General features: G+C 46.9%; 2 protein-coding genes across 2 annotated transcripts; one reads left to right on the forward strand and one right to left on the reverse strand.

Annotated features, from left to right (window-relative positions):
- Nucleotides 1-289: 289 nt before the first annotated feature.
- On the forward strand, nt 290-5,231 carry LOC109184678 (hydroxymethylglutaryl-CoA lyase, mitochondrial). The gene is made up of 9 exons (XM_019334700.1): nt 290-417; nt 1,168-1,351; nt 2,336-2,450; nt 2,581-2,760; nt 3,194-3,274; nt 3,361-3,524; nt 3,670-3,806; nt 4,391-4,506; nt 4,693-5,231. The coding sequence occupies exons 2-9, from the start codon at nt 1,185-1,187 to the stop codon at nt 4,939-4,941; spliced, it is 1,209 nt and encodes a 402-aa protein (XP_019190245.1). The 5' UTR covers nt 290-417; nt 1,168-1,184; the 3' UTR covers nt 4,942-5,231.
- Nucleotides 5,232-19,525: 14,294 nt separating this feature from the next.
- Nucleotides 19,526-20,185, reverse strand: LOC109184675. Its single transcript, XM_019334695.1, has one exon. The coding sequence runs from the start codon at nt 20,183-20,185 to the stop codon at nt 19,526-19,528; it is 660 nt and encodes a 219-aa protein (XP_019190240.1).
- Nucleotides 20,186-20,932: the final 747 nt, after the last annotated feature.

Consider the following 20,932-nt stretch of genomic DNA (forward strand, 5'->3'; position numbering starts at 1 on the left):
TTTACCTCTCTCCACACTAGTCACTCCTCCCCCAAAAGAGACAAATCACCTTTTCTTTTCAATTAATTATTCAATTATCAAAATTATTTTATAAAAAAAAGAAAGAAAAAAGAAAAAGGAACCATGTCCATCAGCCCATGAATGGGAACAAAAGTCCAAGAAAGTTAACGTAACACCTAGGAAAACCATATGTATAAACGAAGGAATGAATGCACAAGCCAAAAATCCATTCTTCTTCTCCACATTCCCACCTACCCATTTAACCCTCCCCCACCCCCCACCCCCTACCCCCTACCCCACCCCTCCCCGGGTTTTCCGTGTCAAAATAAACGCGGGGTTGAGGAGGGGCGTTTCCAATTTCAGTTTGACTACCTTTTAGCTTGGTTTCTCTCAACAGTTCATCTCCCTGAAATTCGGGTCTGTTTTCTTTTCTTGTCTTTTCTCTTTTCTAGGTTTCTATTTCCTGAATTTTCATTCTTTTTATTGTTGGGAACTGGGGAAATCTTTTCTTTCTTTTGCTATGTTTTTTGTATAAATGAGGGTTTTCTGAGTAACTTCTTAATTGTGTGTGTAATATAACTCTGGGAATGGAATTTGCATTCTTTTTTTGTTTGGGGTTTGAAGTCTGTGGTTGATGAGTTCTATGGGGAGGAATAATTTGGTTGGTTAGAAAAATAGGAGAAATTATGTTGATGGGATAGGGGAATTGATGCAATAGATAAAGGGGAATTGAAATAAAATGCATTAAATTTTGGGTCTTGTGCGTTTAAGATCATTTGCAAGTCATCACAATGATAACAAATTGTAATGGATGAGTAGTTTCATTTTTTATCTAGCTCAGATAACCTAAATTTCAAGATTAACCCATGAAAGATGTTGGATCATGATAGGAAAGTGTTGGTGTTTTGATCTTTCCATTCCTAGGAAGAAACGATGTTTAATTCTGAAACACCTTCCTATCTTCTCAAATGTTTTGTCTTGTAGAATGATTGCTAGTTTTGTATGAGTGGATGCCTGCAAACATGTTTTTGTTCTCCAATCATTCTGTTATTTTATTACCACTCAAGTGATTTTGGACAGTAGTGGATTATTCTGGAGTGGTAGATATGCCAGTTCTTTGAAATTTTCTAAAATAGGTTCTTACGCTTTTTCCTACTTCCTAATCAGCTGCATCGACTTCAACAATGTCAAGCTTGGAGGAGCCTCTTAGTCTTGACAGGTTGCCAAGGCTGAGCAATATTGATCGGATGGACGGTAGATTCTCGTCCAATGCCTGTAGGCCCGTGGGGGACGATGGAATGGGGGAACGCTGGATTGACGGGAGAAACTGCAGCTCATCTAACAGCTGCGAGTAAGTTTGCCACCACAAATTGCATTCTCTAAAGCTGTGAGTTATGGTTGTGCTTTTTGACATTTACCATCAAACCTTTCTTTTATATTGCATACTTCTAGACCTATCTATCCCCCTGACGTGTGCTAGCCAATTACTTTTGATGGGCTCCAAGCAACACGAGATTCGAACCATGACATTTGGCATGGCTCTGATACCAAATTGAAACATGTGCTCCATCTCAACTAAAAGCCTAAGCTGATAGTTGGATTGCACATTTATGTTTATATATATTATATGCTCAACATATATGACTCATGCATCTCATCAGCTTGATGAAATGCACTTCTGACCGGGTGAATTTGTTCGTTCTCCTACACTGAATATGGGTAACTTACATGTACTTCCCCGTGTGCTTATATGCGGGTCTCATGCTCTTCACCTATTCATTAAATGAACATCGATACTTCACAGTGTGTGTGTTTTCTCCTTTCTGCATATTAATTAGCACTGTTATTGGTTATCGCAAGCAATTGAGTTTGAGGCATGCAAAAACGGTGTTAGAAGATGATTCTGATGGTTCATGTTTCTATTTAATGATGGTTTCTCGTTCATCATTAAGAGTAATAGTTACCTAATATAACTTGTGATATATCATTTTAATCGCTTGTCTGTCTAGTTTTTTATATTCAGCTCTGTAAAGTTTAAGCATTCTTACTTTAACGACTAAAGAGGGCATTTACTATATAGTACCATTCTTCTTCTCTGATTAAAGGCAGAAGCAGAATATTATAAACTACCCATGTTGAACGATATTATGTCTGTGTAAGAATACTTTACCATCAAAATGATTTTTAATTTGTTTCCTCAGTCAGATTTTGACCACACATTTGCGATACTTCTCTGCCCTTCTTTTGATGACTGATATGATATAGCCATTTAGTTTTCAGCATCAATGGTTTCTAGGTATTCCATTCACACTAACTTACAGATGCCACCTTTCAGCGAAGATTTTGATGAATATGGCAGAGGGAGCTATGGATGGAAACGACAATTTAGGGATAGGCCATATAATGGTGTCTCAAACCGAAGGAGCTTTTCCGGGGGCTGGAGGAATGTGGTATGTGGAACTCTATCTGATTCAGATTATATTCGCGGTTTTCTGTGCTTTTAAACTTTATATGATCCCACGTTGTTATGATTTCCGAATTCTCATTTTTACTGTTGTTGACTTTGGGTTCTATTGATAGTTATTCAATGGTGTACCAAAGTATGTGAAGATTGTGGAAGTTGGACCAAGGGATGGGTTACAGAACGAAAAGAATAATGTTCCTACATCTGTTAAGGTTGAATTGATTCGTAAATTAGTTTCCTGTGGATTGCCCGTGGTCGAAGTAACAGGCTTTGTTTCACCAAAATGGGTCCCGCAGGTACTACATTCTTCTTCCTGTATTTTCACCAAAATGAAAAGAACTGTAGAACCAGTTTGGTTGGCGTGAGTGGCCGTGCAGGTCGGGAGTTCGAACCCCGTCTCGTTTGAAAAAACCATTCTGGTCAGCACTTTGCTCCTTAATTGGGCTGGCCCGGTGCAAATGGGGATGAGTCTGAGTATGATACGGGCTTAAAGGTGCCTCCTACAGTTAGGGCCGGCCCGGTGCGAATATGGATGAGTCTGAGTATGATACGGGCTTAAAGGTGCCTCCTACAGTTAGGGTCTGCTCAGGACACCTCATGGCTTGACCAAAAAAGAACTTTAGTATTACCATTTGAATAATGAATAGAGAAGAAATTATCCTTTAATTGTCACTTCTTTCATTGGTATTTTCTAGATATTCTTATAACTTTTTTTTTCGTTTTTGATAGTTATCGGATGCGAAGGATGTAATGCAAGCAGTTAAGAACTTGGAAGGTGCAAGATTGCCTGTATTGACTCCTAATCTAAAGGTGGGTAAATGCTTGGAATCCTCCTATTAAACTGTTGCCCTGTTCTGTGCATTGACTATAATCGACTATCGTTTTGAATGACTTAGGGCTTTGAAGCAGCTATTGCATCTGGAGCCAAAGAAGTAGCGGTTTTTGCATCTGCTTCAGAGTCTTTCTCAAAGGCAAACATTAACTGTAGCATCGAGGAGAGTCTTGTTCGTTATCGAGCTGTTACATCTGCTGCTAAAAAGCTATCCATACCTGTTCGCGGGTACGGCTTATATTGCAGATCAATGCTTCCTATCATGTCCTTGACGAAGAATCTCTTAGATTTTGGTTTAATCGTTGTCCCCATAGGTTAAATCGTGGTTTTAATGTGATTTATTGCTTATTTGAAAAACACATTAAATATGCAGGTACATATCGTGTGTTGTTGGGTGCCCAGTTGAAGGAGCAATTTTGCCTTCAAAAGTTGCATATTTGGCCAAGGAACTTCATGAAATGGGTTGCTTTGAGATCTCACTGGGGGACACTATAGGAGTTGCTACGCCCGGTAATTCTTCAATCCTCACGATATTGCTAAATGGAGCGATTATATACCTGTTTTATTAAACCCTTAACAAATTTGCTAACTGATCTTGCTCTCTACATATGAAGTAGAAATCTGTCCTTGATTGAGTTAGAGGGTATGACTAGTTGATAACATTAGCTGATCGTAGAAAATTGTTTGGTAAATTAGCTGTTAGCTATTTGGGATAATTTCTTTTTTCAAAAAGTTCATTGAAAAAGTTGCTTTGAGCAGCTTTTTGAATTTTAGCATTTTGGAGTTACAAAAAGTCGATTAACCAAGTCAAACTGGTAATAGTGGTCAAATAAGTCAAAATTGGCTGATAAGCTAACTATTTTACCAAACAGGGCCACCACAGTCTACTTCAATGTGCTTTGTTCATTCATGAAAATAGCATTGATAAATTTCTCCATAAAAAATATAGTGCTAGTCTGGTCAAATAGTAAGAGAAATTATTCGGAGAAAATTGGGCAATTCCCGAGCTTTTGGGTTGATGGCCTTCCACATTTTGCCTCATTAAGTTGTTTCTTCCAAGCCTCTTCTGTGACTATGTTTTCCCTTTGTTTCAGGCACCGTCATTCCCATGCTTGAAGCCGTGATGGCGGTTGTTCCTGTTGAGAAGCTTGCCGTCCATTTCCACGACACTTACGGACAATCTCTTCCAAATATCCTAGTTTCTCTCCAGGTAAGCTCGCTAATCACACATGACCTCTTGCATGGGACTGGCTCTAATACCAAATTGAAACATGTGCTCCATCTCAACTAAAAACTTAAGCTGATAGTTGGATTACACATTATATATGCTCAACAAACACAGCCGCTTCCTGTACTATCGAGAATTGTCCATCTGATGTTTACTTTGAAACAACAGATGGGAGTTTGCACCGTGGACTCATCGGTTTCCGGTTTAGGAGGCTGCCCTTACGCCAAAGGAGCCACCGGGAACGTCGCCACAGAGGACGTGGTCTACATGCTCCATGGCCTAGGTGTGAAAACGAACGTCGACCTGGGAAAGCTGTTGCAGGCTGGCGAGTTCATCAGCAAGCATCTGGGACGCGAGTCGAGCTCCAAGGCCGCCATTGCGTTGACCCGAGTTTCTGCAGATGCTTCTAAAATATAAACAAGATTGTTTCTTGATTCATTGAGATGATTCCACGGGATTGCCGGACGTACTTGAAGACAGTTCAAGTCTTCTACTATGACTATATAATATATGTTAGCAGTTGTAATGTGTAGTGTTGTATCGCACGATACAACATATTACGTACGCGGCGAACTGGAGAAGTGCTCCGTTGTCGATTGATTGTTTATTCAGAAACCACCATAGATATTGCAATGGAAGAACCTTCCATACCTTATCAGAAATTCATGATAATTTGAGTTTCTATAGGAAGATAAAATCTTGAAAACCATAGTGATGATAGATTTGTGGTTTGAGGAAATTAAACTAGAGAGCAATGTGTTAGTAAGGATTAAATTAGAGTAATGTGTTAGTAGTACCACAAAAAATAAGAGAACTTGTTGAGAAAAATGAGATTAAGATATTAAGAACAGAAAACATAAATGAAGAAGAATTGGGCAAATTATGTTGTGGAACCATATACACCTTGCAAGGTGGATATAGTTCTAAAACTGTTCATTATTATAAATATAAATATATATATATATATATATATATATATATATATATATATATATATATAGAAAAACGCTCATATGTGGTCATGTCATTAGGTGTGGTCGTGTGGTCGTATCTGTGTCGTTGAATTAGTTTAATCTAAAGGCTGTGGTAATTCTGAGGATTTTCGCGCGTTTTAGTAAGTGGGGGTGTTATGGTAATTACAATGACCATTTTTAGCGGGCGGGTTCCAGAATACACCAACAGTGTTGACAACATACACCAATAGTGTAATAAAACACACCACAGTGAAACACACCAATGGTGTATTCCCGTGTTATGGTAATTACAGTGGCCATTTATAGCGGTCGAGTTCCAGAATACACCAATAGTGTTGACAACATGCACCAATAGTGTAATAAAACACACAACAATGTGATTTTCCTTATTCTGGTGTTTTATGACAAGTTTACCCTTACAGTTCGCTGGGTAGAAGAATGTGCGCGAAAATACTGAAAAAAATCTTGATTAATATGATTCATTAGATCTATCTAATCTAATGGTCTATAATTGACCATATGACCACACCTAACAACATGACCACATGTGATCACTCCTATATATATATATATATATATATATATATATATATATATATATATATATATATATATATATATATAGTTCAAAAATTCTGAACATATAGTTCTATAATTATGAACATAATTATGAATATATAGTTCTGTAATTATGAATATAGAGATACAATAATTGTGAATATGAAGTTCAAAAATTATGAATATATAGCTTTATAATTATGAACATATATAGTTCAGTAATTATGAATATAGAGTTCTGTAATTGTGAATATAGAGTTCAATAATTATGAATATATAGCTTTATAATTATGAACATATAGTTCAGTAATTATGAACATAGAACCATGTTCACCTTGCAAGGTGGACACGGTTTCACAGCATAACGATTGGAAGAATTGCATGGTTCAATTGAGAGCCCTATATTCACGTGAGCGAAGTAGATCTTTTATACATTCAGGATTACAAATATAACGACCCTAATGGTATATTTATAAAATTATCACTTGCATGTTTTTGCTTTGTTGCTCTCCGCTCCATTTGTTATGATTTATTATTTGTCAACACCTGTCATCTTTCAGTAACATATGCGACATATACAACAAATTCGCATTATCAGATGGAGGTACAACTGAACTTCATTAAAAGAATAAAAATAAGTGATCAAAAGTGTTGGCTCAAGTGGAAGGGGGCTTGAGCAATTCAACCACATGAGCCCCATCATCATTACTTGCAAAACTTTTTTCTCTATTAAGACTAATGTGTAGTTGTGTTATGTTATACTTTGTATTCCTCTATGCCTCTATCCTAAAGGTATACTGCCACTCTTCATTTATCCTTTCATATCATCAACAAAAGAAAACAAAAATTTTAGAAGATTGGTTAGGGAAGTAGCAACCAATTGTTTCGTGAGTTACTTTCCTGTGATACCGCCTCATGGTTCTCAATTCACGAAACAGATTGGATCTAATAAAAATGCGTCATATAATTAATATTTTAAATCTTATATATAATACTTTATATTATAAAGATAATATTTTATAGTAAAATTGTACTCCGTAATAGATAATTTGCATGAAATAAATTTATAACATAACATCAGAGTTAGTAGTACTAAAAAAAAATGTAATAACATAACATAATTGCAGATATAGGTAATACTTTATAGCAAAATTTTAATAGACAATTTGCATGATATAAAGTAATAACATAGCTGAATTGTATATATAAGCAATACTTTAAAGTCTTGTGTATAATACTTGGCAAATTACATGGTCTGCACAGCTATGTGGACCATAACTCAAAACGTCGTTTTGGCGTAAAAAAAAAAAGTTCGTTGGTCAATAATGGCATCTACTACAATCATTTTCTGGGATAAGATAATGTATTTTATACTTTGTGTTAGAATAATGTATTTTATGAGTTAGAATAATGTACTTTATGTGTTAGAATGATGAACCTACTGGGTAAGATAAAGTATTTTATGAGTAAGAATAATGTACTTTATGCTTTAGAATAATATTCTTTACGTTCATTTTGGACCGTGATCCACACATACGTGTGGTCGGTGTGGACCACGATCTACACAGTAATGATTGATAATACTTTATAGCATAAATGTAGTACTTTATACCTGATGGTTTTTGGGTTTTCAGGCCCAAGGAGATCCAACACAACCTTCGGCTGGAGGATACACCTTTCAATAAAATGTATGCCTGTATTTGAAATGATGCTAGCACTCGGAATCTCTTTGGTATTCTCCCCCTTTTTGGGTATTCAATCGTCTGTCCTTTTACAAGAGTGGAGGAGCCTTTAAATAGCGGTTCCTCCTCTACCGACTTGAAGGCCCTTAATGGCCGACTTCAAGACTAATCAAGATATGGAGCCGTTGGACGCCATTACTCGGTCGACCAACGACTCTTTTAGGCTTGTAACAGCCTGACCGAGTGCTGCTTTCAATGCCCTAACGGCTCCCTTTTAAACGAGCCTCTTCAATGCTCTCAACGGCTCCCTTTTAAACGAGCCTCTTCAATGCTCTCAACGGCTCCTTGAACCGAGTCTTTTCCTGGGCTTGGGCCTTGGTCGACTCCTCGTCTCAGCCTAAGCTCCCACTGGGCTCCTCTTTAGCAGTTCTGAACCGGGCCCCGTGCCTGGGCCTGGGCCGACTCCAGGGCTCGGCCCAATTGCTCTTCGGGCTCCTCGGACGCTGGCCCACTTCTCCTGTCTCGAACCATTTCCTTTGGGCCCCTATCTCTTGGGCCGGGGTCCTTACCCCATCAACTAGTCCCTCACTTTTTCATACCCGGTACGCTAGCCTGGGTTTGGAAAAGTAGTAACTGTCCATCTCCTTCAATCACTGTATCCACGCCTTGAATAGCCTTTTGTAACGTCCGGATCATCAGCCATTCTCTCCGGATCTCACGGGGCCGTTTGGATTCTTCTGTGTAGACTTGGCACCTATAAATGGCCTCCTCCCTTCTTTCTTTCTTTCACAAGTCCATCATGGGTCGTTCTCCTCTGAAAGGAAAACGAATTGACTTTGGGTCCCCTTGGCGTCCGCTGCCTTCCAAGCGGACTCGGCCTGAAAGGGAACACAAAAAGAAGACTCCTCGCCCGGCTTCTCAGAGGTCTCCTGCCGGCGCTACTCCTTCAGCTTCTCAGCCGCCGACTCCTCCTCGACGTGAGGTCGCTCCATCTTCACGCCATCCGCCTACTCCCACAACTGCCCGAGTGACTTCTCAAGACGGGTCCTTTGTTGAGGTGGCGGTTCCAGAGCAACTCACTTTCAGAATGACCTTCTCAATTCCGCTGGACGACCTGGATGGGCCGGTTACGGGCCTGATGAATGATGAGGATTACGCCCGCTACCTGGAGGCGTATCCGGATGATGAGGAGCCAATTGCGCCACCGCTCATGCCAGCTTTCTGGGACTCGTTCTGTCCATCCCCACCTGGACCATCGGGGGGATTCTTTGGGGGCGACTCCTCCTCGCCCGACGAGTGATCATATGTACCGGAGTCGGCCATAGTTCGGAGGGATCTTTTTTAGGAGCATTTTCATATTCCTTATTGTAATAAGCTCCTTGCTACTTGTACCCTCCTTTTTTACAATAATAATAAAAAATGCTACTTTCGCCTTGCCTTATGTTTTGTCGTGTTCCGTTGCGCATCCACCCGGACGACTGGTCAAAGAGTCGGTCACATCATCAGACTCTTTTCAGTCTGACACCTGCAAGATTCCCCGTATCTTGGGCGAATCCAATCTTCTCTGCGTTGGCGTGCGAATCTTGCTCTTCCCGGGCGGATCTGATGGAACTAATCTCTGACAGAGATTCGCGTTATCCGTCTAATCCGGCTCAGTTATGTCAGTTATAATCTCCTTCGTGATTATCGCCTAGATATTCGCCTTTACTGGGCTATAAAAAGGCCCCTCATAGTTGATGCAAATCGCCACACTCTCCACTTTGCGAAGGTACGGCGCTATGAGTTACAGGGATGGTGATCGCCGCTGGTCCATTCGTAACAAGGAGCATGCTCGACTGGAGCAGTTAAGGCAGAGGAGGCTGGCTAACGGAGGTCGTTTGGTGGGCGACTGGGCTTCAGACCCCATTGTGGTGCCTCCAGACATGCTGGACCTGATGTGTAGGGAGCCTATCGACGTGGAGATGGAGCCTGTGGTGGAGATGGATGATTGCTGTAATTTGGGGCAAACAAATAATACCCGGAGTATTCGGGTTGTCGAACCACAGAGAGGTGGTGTACTAATCACTAGCTACTAGGTTACTCATATGAAACTAATCCGAACAAAACTTGAAGGTTGATTGATTGCATAAAATAATAAGCAGAATAAAATAAGTAACAAGGTTTTGTAGACAATAGAGTAAGATAGGATTCTTGGGATCACAATGTTTAATCACCTAGTGCCAATTAACGTTTGTAATATTTGGTTTGGAATTAAGATTTGTATGGGAATGCAAAGTGGAATCGAATTACTCCCGTAATCTCTATTCCTAGTGAATTTCCACTCCCGTGGCTTAAACACCCAATAAGATCAAAGATCAGCATTCAATTATTCCTAATTACTACCATCTCCCGATGAGCAATAATCTAGAATAAACTTCCCCTAATAAGTTCCCCTTTCCCAAGGACCAACCATTAGGTGCAATCGTGTGTGCCCTAATTTATGCCCCAACTCCCATTGGTGACACAAACATGACTGTGAAGCTAGTAATTTAGGCCTTTAACCACCAACAACAACAGATTAAAACAAGATTGCAACACAAATCATAAAACCAAACATAAATATATTAAGAAATTAACGAACTAGGCACATAGGTTCATAAACAAATTCACCCAAAAATCCCTAAGGAATTTAGCCGAGCATGGCTAAATTATACATAGCAAATATGAATAAATGATTACAAATCATCAGAAGAGTACAAGAATTAACCAAGCGATTCTCCCAAATCTCCCTGGCTTCCTCCTTGCTTCCAAAGACGACTTGAGCCTCTTGATCTCTCTCTCTCTTGTCTACAAAGAACTCTAAAAATCTCTCCCCGGTCTCTTTTTTAGGGTTGAGGAAGGAGGGATTTTATAGTAGGTATAAAGTTGAGACGAAATAGGAATCTGGTACAAAATTGGACTCAAATTGGACTCAAATATCTCGCGACTTCGTGCTGCGCCCGACGCGTCGAGCCAATTCTCCACGCGTCGAGACCTGCTGCGCCCGACGCGTCGAGCCAATTCTCCACGCGTCGAGACCTGCTGGTCTCGACTTCTGATGCTACTGGAAATTTTCGACGCGTCGAGCCTTTGGCTCGACGCGTCGAGTCCTCTGGGCCCCGAACTTGTCCAAAATTGCTCAAAACTCATCCTTGAACTTCCCTTGCTCATATCTTTGACCTAAAATGGTTCAAAAACACTAACAAACACCGTAAAACATTCAAAACCAGTGTGAACCATAATTAAATGATAATAGCAAGGAAAATGTGTATTAAATAATCAAAATTAAAGAACTTAAATACGGAGATGATTCAAAATAACTATAAAAACAAGCAAAGATGTGATAACATCAATGGAGCCTGTGGTGGAGGATCCAGAACCAATGGTGGAAGAGAAGTGGGAGGCTCCTCTCCTCTTTGGTGTTGCCATGTCGCCGAGTGCTCTGGAGAGGCCCTTGCAAATAATCGATGACGGGAAGCCCGCCGTGTATCTGGACGAAATGCCTGAGCCTGAGCCGAGTCCTCTGCCTTTCCGCTCTCAGTACCTCCTGGAAGGCCCTCCGACTGCTCGCCCGTCGACAGAGAAAGAAGCCAAGCCTTGACCCGTTTGTCTCTTGTAATTTGCATCGGCCGAGTTTTGGGCCTTGTAATCTTGGTGCTAATTCAATAAACTGTGTACTTTTCTGTCCGACCCTACATTTTCTTATTATTTTGTCGCCCGGCCTCTGGTCTACGGGACTGATTCCTAGTCATGCTACGGCGAGACCCTCCTGGCGAGGGAGTCGCCGAGTCTGATTGCCGACCTGGCGACCGGAGTCTCTTCGTGAACTTGGCTGATATCATCTGATGGGCCGAGTTCCGCCGGGTCGTTCTAGAAGTTTCTAGCTCGTACTTCGTGGGCCCAGAGGCCATGGCCTACGATGGGCTTCCGGCTTAGCAGGCCGGGTCACTGACGTCCGACCCTAGCCTAGGGCAGATGCGCCGTCTGTAGGCTAACCCTAGGCCTGAACCGTCGCCCCGCCTTTTGAGGCATTAAATGCGGCGTCCCTTCACATCCCGTCACCTCCACTTCCTCCAATGAGAAGGTGGCACGTGGCCGTCCTTTGAAATTCCCCCCCCCTTTAAATAGCCATTTCGTCTCTCTTTCCATTCTCTTCTCCAGTCTTTCCTTTCAACCTCAACTCGAGCTTCTCTGGCCACTCTGCATTTCCTCCGATCTCTCACCCAACTTAGGTAATGTCTTCTTCTTCACATTCTTCTTCTTCACGTCGTTACTCGGTCGATAACCCGGTGGCGACTTCACCCTCTTCTTCTTCTCCTTCTTCGTCTTCTTCTTCTCCTCCCCGTCGTATGGAACTTCCGGCGGACGTTCCATCGACGTCTTCTCTTCGTCGTATGGAACTTCCGGCGGACGTTCCATCGACGTCTTCTCTTCCTCCGACCCCCTCTTCTTCGGGGGCGGTTACTCCGCTGAGCCCCGCTCCTTTAACGACGGTGGCGGCTCTGCCGGGTGGCATCGGACGGCCGCGAGGCAAGTTTGATTCCATCGTCCGTCCTTCCGGGCCACCGTCCATTGTTAATGCGGTGGACCTGGAAATGGCCCAATACCTTCTTGGGCCTTTAGCCGTAGTCCTCGCCCCGGAAGGCCGACAAATTTACGACCCCACCCCCCCCCGAGGGTTGTGTCGGCATTCACATGCACTCGGTTGCCTTTGGCTTCCGAGTTCCTCCGTGTCCTTTCCTTCCCCTTTTTTATCGCCATTACAACTTAGTTCCGGGCCAATTAGTGCCCAATTCTCACCGACTCCTCACCTGCTTCGTCAACCTCTGCCACTGGTGGTTGTGCGAGCCGGATCTAGACCTGTTCCGGTATCTTTTCACCTTGAACAAGGTCGGTTCGCACACGCCGGGCTTTGTTCAAGTTGCCGCTCGCCCGGGGCGATAGCTTTTCGAGGGGTTGTTCAATTCCATTAAGGACTGGAAGCTCCTCTACTTCTTCGTTCGCCTTGCTTTCTCTTCCTTCACCTTTCCGACCTTGTGGCCGGCCGCTCTATTCAAGCCTTGCTCTCGGCGTGCCGTCCCTTCCGATGATGCGGTCCTGGGCGGCGAGTTCTTGAAGGGCTTTGGGCCGTACTCTGTCAAGTACTGGTCCCGAGTCCGGGCCATGGCTAAGCGTGGCTTGCTGCCGGAGGGTGCGGCCACCGTAGGTAGTCTTCGTTGCCTCTCGTTCCTCTTCTTTTTATTCTGTCACGTTCCGACTCGGAATACTTATGATTTTCCCTCCTTTCGCAGGTCCGTACGACTCCGATTCCTCCAGTTCCGACGAGGCCGCTGAACCGACCCCAGAGATGACGGACAGAGCCGAAAAGATGAGGCGTCGGTTGTCCCAGCGCACTTCCGGCACTGCTGCTGCCTCTTCCTCCCAACCGTCTCCGGCCCCAAGGTCGACTCCCCCGCCACCTCGTAATGTGGTGGATTTGACTCCGTCGCCAGTTGTGTCGCCTACTCGACAGCCGCCTCCTCCTCAGACAGAGAGTCCAAGCTCTAAGCGTCCGGCCGGTCAAACTGATGAGCCGACTCCGAAAAGGATCCGGCTGTGCCATGAGGTAGAAGAGGATGCCCAGATCTGGATGGGCGCCTCCTCCGTCCGCAAGTGGTGTGCTAACGTCCTCCTGCCTAAGGACGTGGCGGCGACTCATGCTCTGGGGGATGAGTACATCATCGAGGCCTCGCTGCGCCAGTCGTACCGCGTAAGTGTTCCCGACTTAATTCCTCTCATTCGTTCTTTCTTTTTATTATCTGACTCGTGGCCGTTTCGCAGAACCTCACCTTCCAGATGGAGATGAGCAAGCGGCTGCAGAACTACAGGACCGAGGTGCGGTCTATGGCCCTCAAGTTACGCCAGACGGAGGAGGCCTTTCTGGAAGAGCAGGCGAAGCACCTCAAGGTGGTGGAAGTGCACAACTCCGAGATGCTGAGGGTCACCCGTCAGTGGGAGGAGGAGCGGGACAAGGTGGCGACGATCGCTGCGACCTCCGTTGAGGCTTACAAGAAGTCGGCCGTCTTCGAGGCGGATGTGAAGGCGGCGATAGAGGCTCGCCAAAAGGAAATTGCCAAGGAGTGGCTGTCGACGCCGGATGGTGACGAGTTCCTCCTGGATTTGGGCGAGCGTGACTATCGCCTTGGCTTTCGCGAGGCGCAGACAGAAATCCACTCTGCCTTGCTGGTCCGCGACTCCTCTTTCACTCCCGAGGGCTGGGGCCTCAAGCCCGTGATAGACGCTCTTCCGGCGACTGAAGGACCGTCGACGACTGTTGACCCGGCAGCTCTTCCGGCGGCTGCTGATCCGGCGACTCTTCCTACAGCAACACCTCCTGAGCTCGCCGAGTCCTCTCTTCAGGCTGAGGACCCTTCTTCTGTTCCCCTGGCTGGACCAACGGCTGGGGCTCAAGTTGAAGGGATTGATGTCGACACCCCCTCCCCAGTAGTTTAGGATTATTCTTTTAGGATAGTCCCTTTTGTAAAGGCTGGCCTCCTTCTCGGGCCTTTTTTAATTTTAATAAAATTCCCATTTTTTCTCCCTTTTCGTATTATCTTGTGCCCGACGCTTTTTCTTTACCCTTCAATGGTTCTGTAAATCGAAGAAGTATTCTTAAGGCATCGGGCCCTGCTAACTCTCTCTCGCCGAGTCCCTCAGTCGATGCGACTCTTTAGGCTTTTCCTTTCTCAGAAACGATTAGGGTCAGTGCCCCGTTGTTTCTTTAAATACTCGCCGAGTCCCTCAGTCGAGGCGACTCCTCTTGGCTTTTTCACGGAAACGACTAAGGGTTTGGGCCCTTGTTTCCTAACTCTTTCTCGCCGAGTCCCCCAGTCGATACGACTCCTTAGGCTTTTTCTTTCTCAGAAACGTTTAGGGTCAGTGCCCCGTTGTTTCTTTAAATACTCGTCGAGTCCCTCAGTCGAGGCGACTCCTCTTGGCTTTTTCAAGGAAACGACTAAGGGTCTGGGCCCTTGTTTCCTAACTCTTTCTCGCCGAGTCCCTCAGTCGAGGCGACTCCTTAGGCTTTTTCTTTCTCAGAAACGATTAGGGTCAGTGCCCCGTTGTTTCTTTAAATACTCGCCGAGTCCCTCAGTCGAGGCAACTCCTCTTGGTTTTTTCACGGAAACGACTAAGGGTCTGGGCCCTTGTTTCCTAACTCTTTCTCGCCGAGTCCCTCAGTCGAGGCGACTCCTTAGGCTTTTTCTTTCTCAGAAACGTTTAGGGTCAGTGCCCCGTTGTTTCTTTAAATACTCGCCGAGTCCCTCAGTCGAGGCGACTCCTCTTGGCTTTTTCACGGAAACGACTAAGGGTCTGGGCCCTTGTTTCCTAACTCTTTCTCGCCGAGTCCGGGGAGTGATTAACCGTAACTTGTACTTTTATTCAAGTCTCTCAGGACCCTCGGGCCCATACATGTTCTGTGCCTTTCTATTGGTAGAACTTCTTTAGGTGGATGACGTTCCAAATCCGGTCCACGGGCTTGCCCTCCATGGTTTCCAATTTGTAGGTTCCAGCTTGGACAACCGCGGCAATGCGGTATGGTCCTTCCCACTTAATCGCAAGCTTGCCCCCCTCTGTGGGCTGACTGGCCTGTCGATCCCGTAGTACGAGGTTGCCGACCTGGAAGGCTCGCGGACGAATCCTCCGATCGCGATATCTTTTTACCGCCTGTTGGTATTCAGCCATTCGCGCACTCGCTGCTTCCCTTTTTTCCTCTAAGAAATTTTTCTCAATTCGAAGACTCTCTTCGTTCTCCGTGTCTGAATAGGTACGGACCCGGTGAGTGGGCTCGACCACCTCAATTGGAACCTTGGCCTCAAAGCCGTACGCGAGTGAGAATGGACTCTCTCCCGTTGCTCGCCGCTGGGTAGTGCGATAAGCCCATAAGACTCGGTCAAGCTCATCTACCCAATTCCCTCGAATATCTTCCAATTTCTTCCGAATCCCATCCACTAGCGTTCGGTTCACGTTCTCGACTTGTCCGTTGGCCTGTGGGTATGCCACCGACACCTTAGTGTGGCGGATATCGTGTCGGCGGCAGAAGTCGGCGAATGCCTGACAATCGAACTGTCGCCCGTTGTCGCTGACAATGTGCTCGGGCAGGCCGAAGCGGCAAATCACCCTTTTCCACAAAAAGTGTCGGCATTGGTACTCGGTTATGGTAGCCAGTGGTTCCGCCTCGACCCACTTGGTGAAGTAGTCGATGGCTACGACACAGAACTTCAAGCCTCCGGGGGCGACTGGTAATGGCCCCAGCAAATCGATCCCCCACTTGGCAAATGGGATGGCGGTGGTGACCGACGTGTAAAAGGTAGCTGGCCGGGTGTCTTTCTTGGCGAATGCCTGGCAAACGCCGCATTTGGATATCCATTCAATACAGTCCCGCATCATGATTGACCAATAATATCCTTGGACGACTAACTTCCGAGCAAGCGTGTGGGCACCTTGGTGCGCGGCACAAATGCCTCTATGGGCTTCGTTCATTATTTTCTCGGCCTCGGTCCTTAGCAAACATTTTAACAAAGGTCCTCCGAACGATCGTTTATATAGTTGCCCATCAATGATTTGGAAAGAGGGGGCCTTTCGTCGAACCCTTGCGGCGACTCCCGGGTCTACCGGTAACTCGCCTTTTTCTATGAATCGCCGGATGTCCTCTATCCAGAACATCTCGGGGTTTTTCTCTCGGTCCCATTCCTCGCCAGTCACTTGCTGGATCCTTAGCGGTGTTTCTTCAATGCTTGGTTGACTTAGCTCCTCCTTCTGACAGATTTTTACCAGGTGGTCCGGTACTCCTTCCAAGGCAATCTTGGACAATATGTCAGCTTCTACGTTATCCATTCGGGATATATACTCTATTTCGTAGGCTCCGAACTCTTTTAACATCTCGACTGCGCACTCTCTATATAGAGTCATCCGAGCATTCTTGGCCTCACATGTGCCCGAGATCTGCCCGACTACTAATCTAGAGTCGGTCTTGACTCGTAACCTTTCGACCCCTAAGGCCCTGGCGAGTCGGAGGCCGTTTAACACAGCTTCGTACTCGGCCTCGTTGTTGGAGGCTTGGAACAGGTAGCTCAAGGCATAATACAGTCGGAATCCTTCAGGAGTGATAAGTACGACACCACCTCCACAGTGCTGTCGACTTGATGCTCCGTCCGCGTGCATTTCCTACCACTCGCCTAAGCAGTTCTCCGTGGCGCGTTCCTTCTCTTCCTCACTCGCCGTGCATTTGACCAAGAAGTCGGCCAAGGCTTGACCTTTTATGGAAGCCCGGGGCTGGTACTCAATCCCATACTGGGTTAGCTCTACGGCCCATTTTACCAGGCGGCCGGACGACGATGGGTTTCGCAAAACGCTTCCGAGCGGTTGGTGTGTCAGCACTCGGACAGTGTGGGCTTGGAAGTAGGGTGCCAACTTGCGCACGGTGTCCACCAACGCATATACAATCTTTTCCAAGGCGTTATACCTTGACTCGGCAGCCTTCAGGGAGCGGCTCACGTAATAAACCGGGTGTTGGACTCGTTCTTCCTCTCGGACCAACACCGAACTCACCGCCTTGCAGGAGGCGGCTAAGTACAGAAATAAGGGCTCGCCCGCCTGGGGGGTAGACAATACCGGGGGTGTCGAGAGGTATTGTTTCAATTCCTCAAACGACTGCTGGCACTCAGGGGTCCAAGTAAATCCTTCCTTCTTCTTCATGGCTTCGAAGAAAGGCACGGTCTTATCCGCCGCCTTGCTCAGGAAGCGGCTAAGGGCGGCCAGTCGGCCGGTCAACCGTTGCAGGTCTTTTACGGTGCTGGGAGGCTGCATGTCGACGATGGCCTGTACTTTCTCAGGGTTAGGTTCGATACCTCGCTTGGTGACCATGTAGCCCAGGAACTTTCCCCCTTGCACGGCGAACGCGCATTTCTTAGGGTTCAACCGGAGGTTGTACTTTATCATCACCTTAAAGCAGTCGGCCAGATCTTCGGCGTGCTTGCTCTCCTCTCGGCTCTTGACGAGCATGTCATCGACGTACGCGGCCATCGATTTTCCCAGCGGGTGCTGGAATAGTCGGGCTACCATTCGGGTATATGTGGCTCCGGCGTTCTTGAGCCCGAAGGGCATGACTCGGTAACAATAAACCCCGTCCGGCGTCAAAAACGCGGTCTTTTCTTCGTCCGCCGGGTGCATGAATATCTGATGGTACCCCCTAAAGGCATCCATAAAGCTCAACAGTGCCGTCGACCAATTGATCGATCTGAGGTAAGGGAAACGGGTCTTTTGGGCAGGCCTTATTAAGGTCGGTGTAGTCCACGCACATCCGCCACGTCGGGGGCTTGGGTACAAGGACCACATTCGCCAACCACTCCGGGTACTTAACCTCGCGGACGTGCCCGACTGCTAGTAGCGTGCTCACTTCCTTCTTCACAAATTCTCTTCGGTCGTTGGCCAGGTATCGCTTCTTCTGTATGACCGGTCGATGCTCGGGATCCACGGCGAGTCTATGCGATATGATCGATCGGTCGACGCCAGGCATGTCCTCCGGGCCCCAGGCGAAAACCATCCGGTGTTCCCGGAGCACCTTTATAATCTCTTCCTTTACTTTCTCGGGGAGGCCGACTCCAATTCGGACCCGTCGGTTCGGCTGTGTGGAGTCGATCTCGACTTCCTCCAACTCGACGGCAGGTTCCGGACGAGGTATTATCGTCTTTTTTGGGGGCCTCTCAGTGATCTCATGGACCTGCATCTCGCGTTTGCCCATCCCTCTGCATGTCTGCAGATAGCAGTCGCGGGCGACTTTTCGGTCACAGCGCACCGTACCTATTCCGTTTGGTGTGCGGAATTTTAAACAAAGATGCTCGATTGAAATCAGAGCTCCTAGATCCTCGAGACCCGGTCGGCGGAGTATAGCGTTATGCGAACAGGCCAGGTTCACCACAATGAACTTCATGCTGAGTTTCTGTACATTTGGGTAACTGCCAATCTCAACTGGAAATGTGATTGATCCTTCCGCCTCCACCGAGTCCCCTGTGAAACCGGCGAGGGGAGTTTTGACAGGGCTCAGCTGTTCTCGAGTCATTCCCATTTTGATGAAGGTTTCTAGGTATAGCACATTGACGCTGCTTCCGGTGTCTACCAGGATTCGTCGAACGACGACGCCATTGATGTCCATGGCTATAACCAACGCATCTCGATGCGGTATTTCTCCGGCTGGTAAATCTCTGTCGGTGAACACGATAGGCTCTCGGCACACCTTTTTAGGGTTTTCCTCTCGTCCGTACACCGTCCCGACGTACAACTGGCGGGCCCAGGCCTTTCTGGTGTTCGCTGAGTCACCACCTTCCGGCCCGCTGACTATTATGTTGATAACTGACTTCTGGCGCCACTGAGCCTCCTCCTCTTTGGGAGCCGGCTGCATGCCTCGACTATTTTTGGCAACGGCGGCGGGATCCTCATCCCCTCGATTGACCGATCTCCGCCTCCACTGATTAGGAGGCGGGGTTCCTTGCTGAATGATACCCTCCATGATCTTCTTCAGGTAGAAGCATTCCTCCGTGCTGTGGGTATAAGATTTATGATAATGACAGTATTTAGAGGTCTTACCGGTCTCTTCGTTTGTTGCGCGATCGTCGATCGGCGGAGGCGGAGGCGGGGCAACCGCTTGTATCTCATGGACCGACCGTTCAGGAGCCGGCCGATAGGCGTGGACGACGGGTCTGTCGTATGATCGTCTAACTTCGGGTCGCCGAGTTACGTCCGGGCGCCTTTCCTTGGTTTCAGCTCGCCTCCTCTTCCCGCTGGCGGACCGCCGACTTCGCGCTGCCGCTTATGCTTCATAGCCTGCTCCGTGTTGGCCCTCTTGTTGGCCATATGAATGGCCTCTGCGTAGGTAGCCGGGCGATTGTCCCTTAAGTCTCGGTATAGCTGGCCGGACCGCAAGGACTCGATGAAGAAGGTGAGCGCCGTCTGGTCCTCAACCTCCTCTATGGACTGGATTTCTTTCTGCCAGCGGGCCAGATAAGTTTTCAAGGACTCGCCCTCATCCTGATGGATGTCGCCCAAGTGTGTTAGGTCCTTTTGTGGTTTGATATTAGCGGCATAGTGTCTCATGAAGCGGTCTGCCAGCTCTTCAAAGCTGTGAATCGACCCCGAGGGCTGCGCCACTAGCCACCTTTGTGCTGATCCTTTCAACGTGGGTAAGAAAGCGCGGCACATGACCGGATCTCGTACCCCCAAAACCTGCATCTTAGCCTGATAGTTCAGCAAATGCTCTCGGGGATCGCCGGTTCCATCGAACGTGGCCTGCTCCGGGAACTTGAAATCACCCGGTATCTTAAAAGCCATAATCTCGTCCGAGAAGGGTAAGGCGGTCAATAACGTACGTCCTGGGGATTTGGCTTTCCCCTCCATCCGTTCTTTCAGATTTCACACTTCTTGGACTAAATTCGCCACTTCGACCCTCTCCCGGGTGCGATTTCCCGTGGATTCCGTGCTCTAACCGACTTCAGACTTGGTCGGTTGGTCGTGGTTGCGGGGGGGTTGCTCCACGCGGCGAGTCTCAGTCCTGGTTCTTTTGGTACGGTTCCTCTCTCGTGCAGCTTGCCGATCGCGAGCAGCTAATGGGGCACGACTGGGTTCCTTTCGACCCAATCGTTCTCTTGCCGCCCGCCGCCCGACGCTGGGACCCAGCCGAGAATGAATGGACTGTACCGGTTGGCTTTCGGCCCATCGGTTTTGTTGCCGGTTATCGGGCCTATGGGGCGACTGTGAATCGCGTTGTGGCTGGCGAGTGACGGTCTGTTCTCTCGCTCCTCGGCTTGCTTCGGCGCAAGCGCGCCCGATTGCACGTAGCTGCTCTGGGGTGAGCAGCACTTGGGGCAACTGTTGGTTTATCGGTGGTGTCGGCGGCGGCGTTGTCTCATTTTCCCGGCTCCGGGCGTTTCTCCGATTCAGCTGGCTTCTCAGGTCTGCCTCCCGTCCGTTGTCATGACGGCTCGATTGTTCCTCACTTCCTGCCATGTCAGGAGCTTTTCTAATTCGACTGAGATTCTAATTGTCGTTCCTTAGACTCGCCTCACTCAGGAGGACACATGACTCTTAGTTTCGATACCCACAGACGGCGCCAGTGATGGTTTTTGGGTTTTCAGGCCCAAGGAG

This window comes from Ipomoea nil, unplaced genomic scaffold, assembly GCF_001879475.1.
Source record: "Ipomoea nil cultivar Tokyo-kokei standard unplaced genomic scaffold, Asagao_1.1 scaffold1280, whole genome shotgun sequence".
In the NCBI taxonomy this organism is placed as follows: Eukaryota; Viridiplantae; Streptophyta; class Magnoliopsida; order Solanales; family Convolvulaceae; genus Ipomoea; species Ipomoea nil.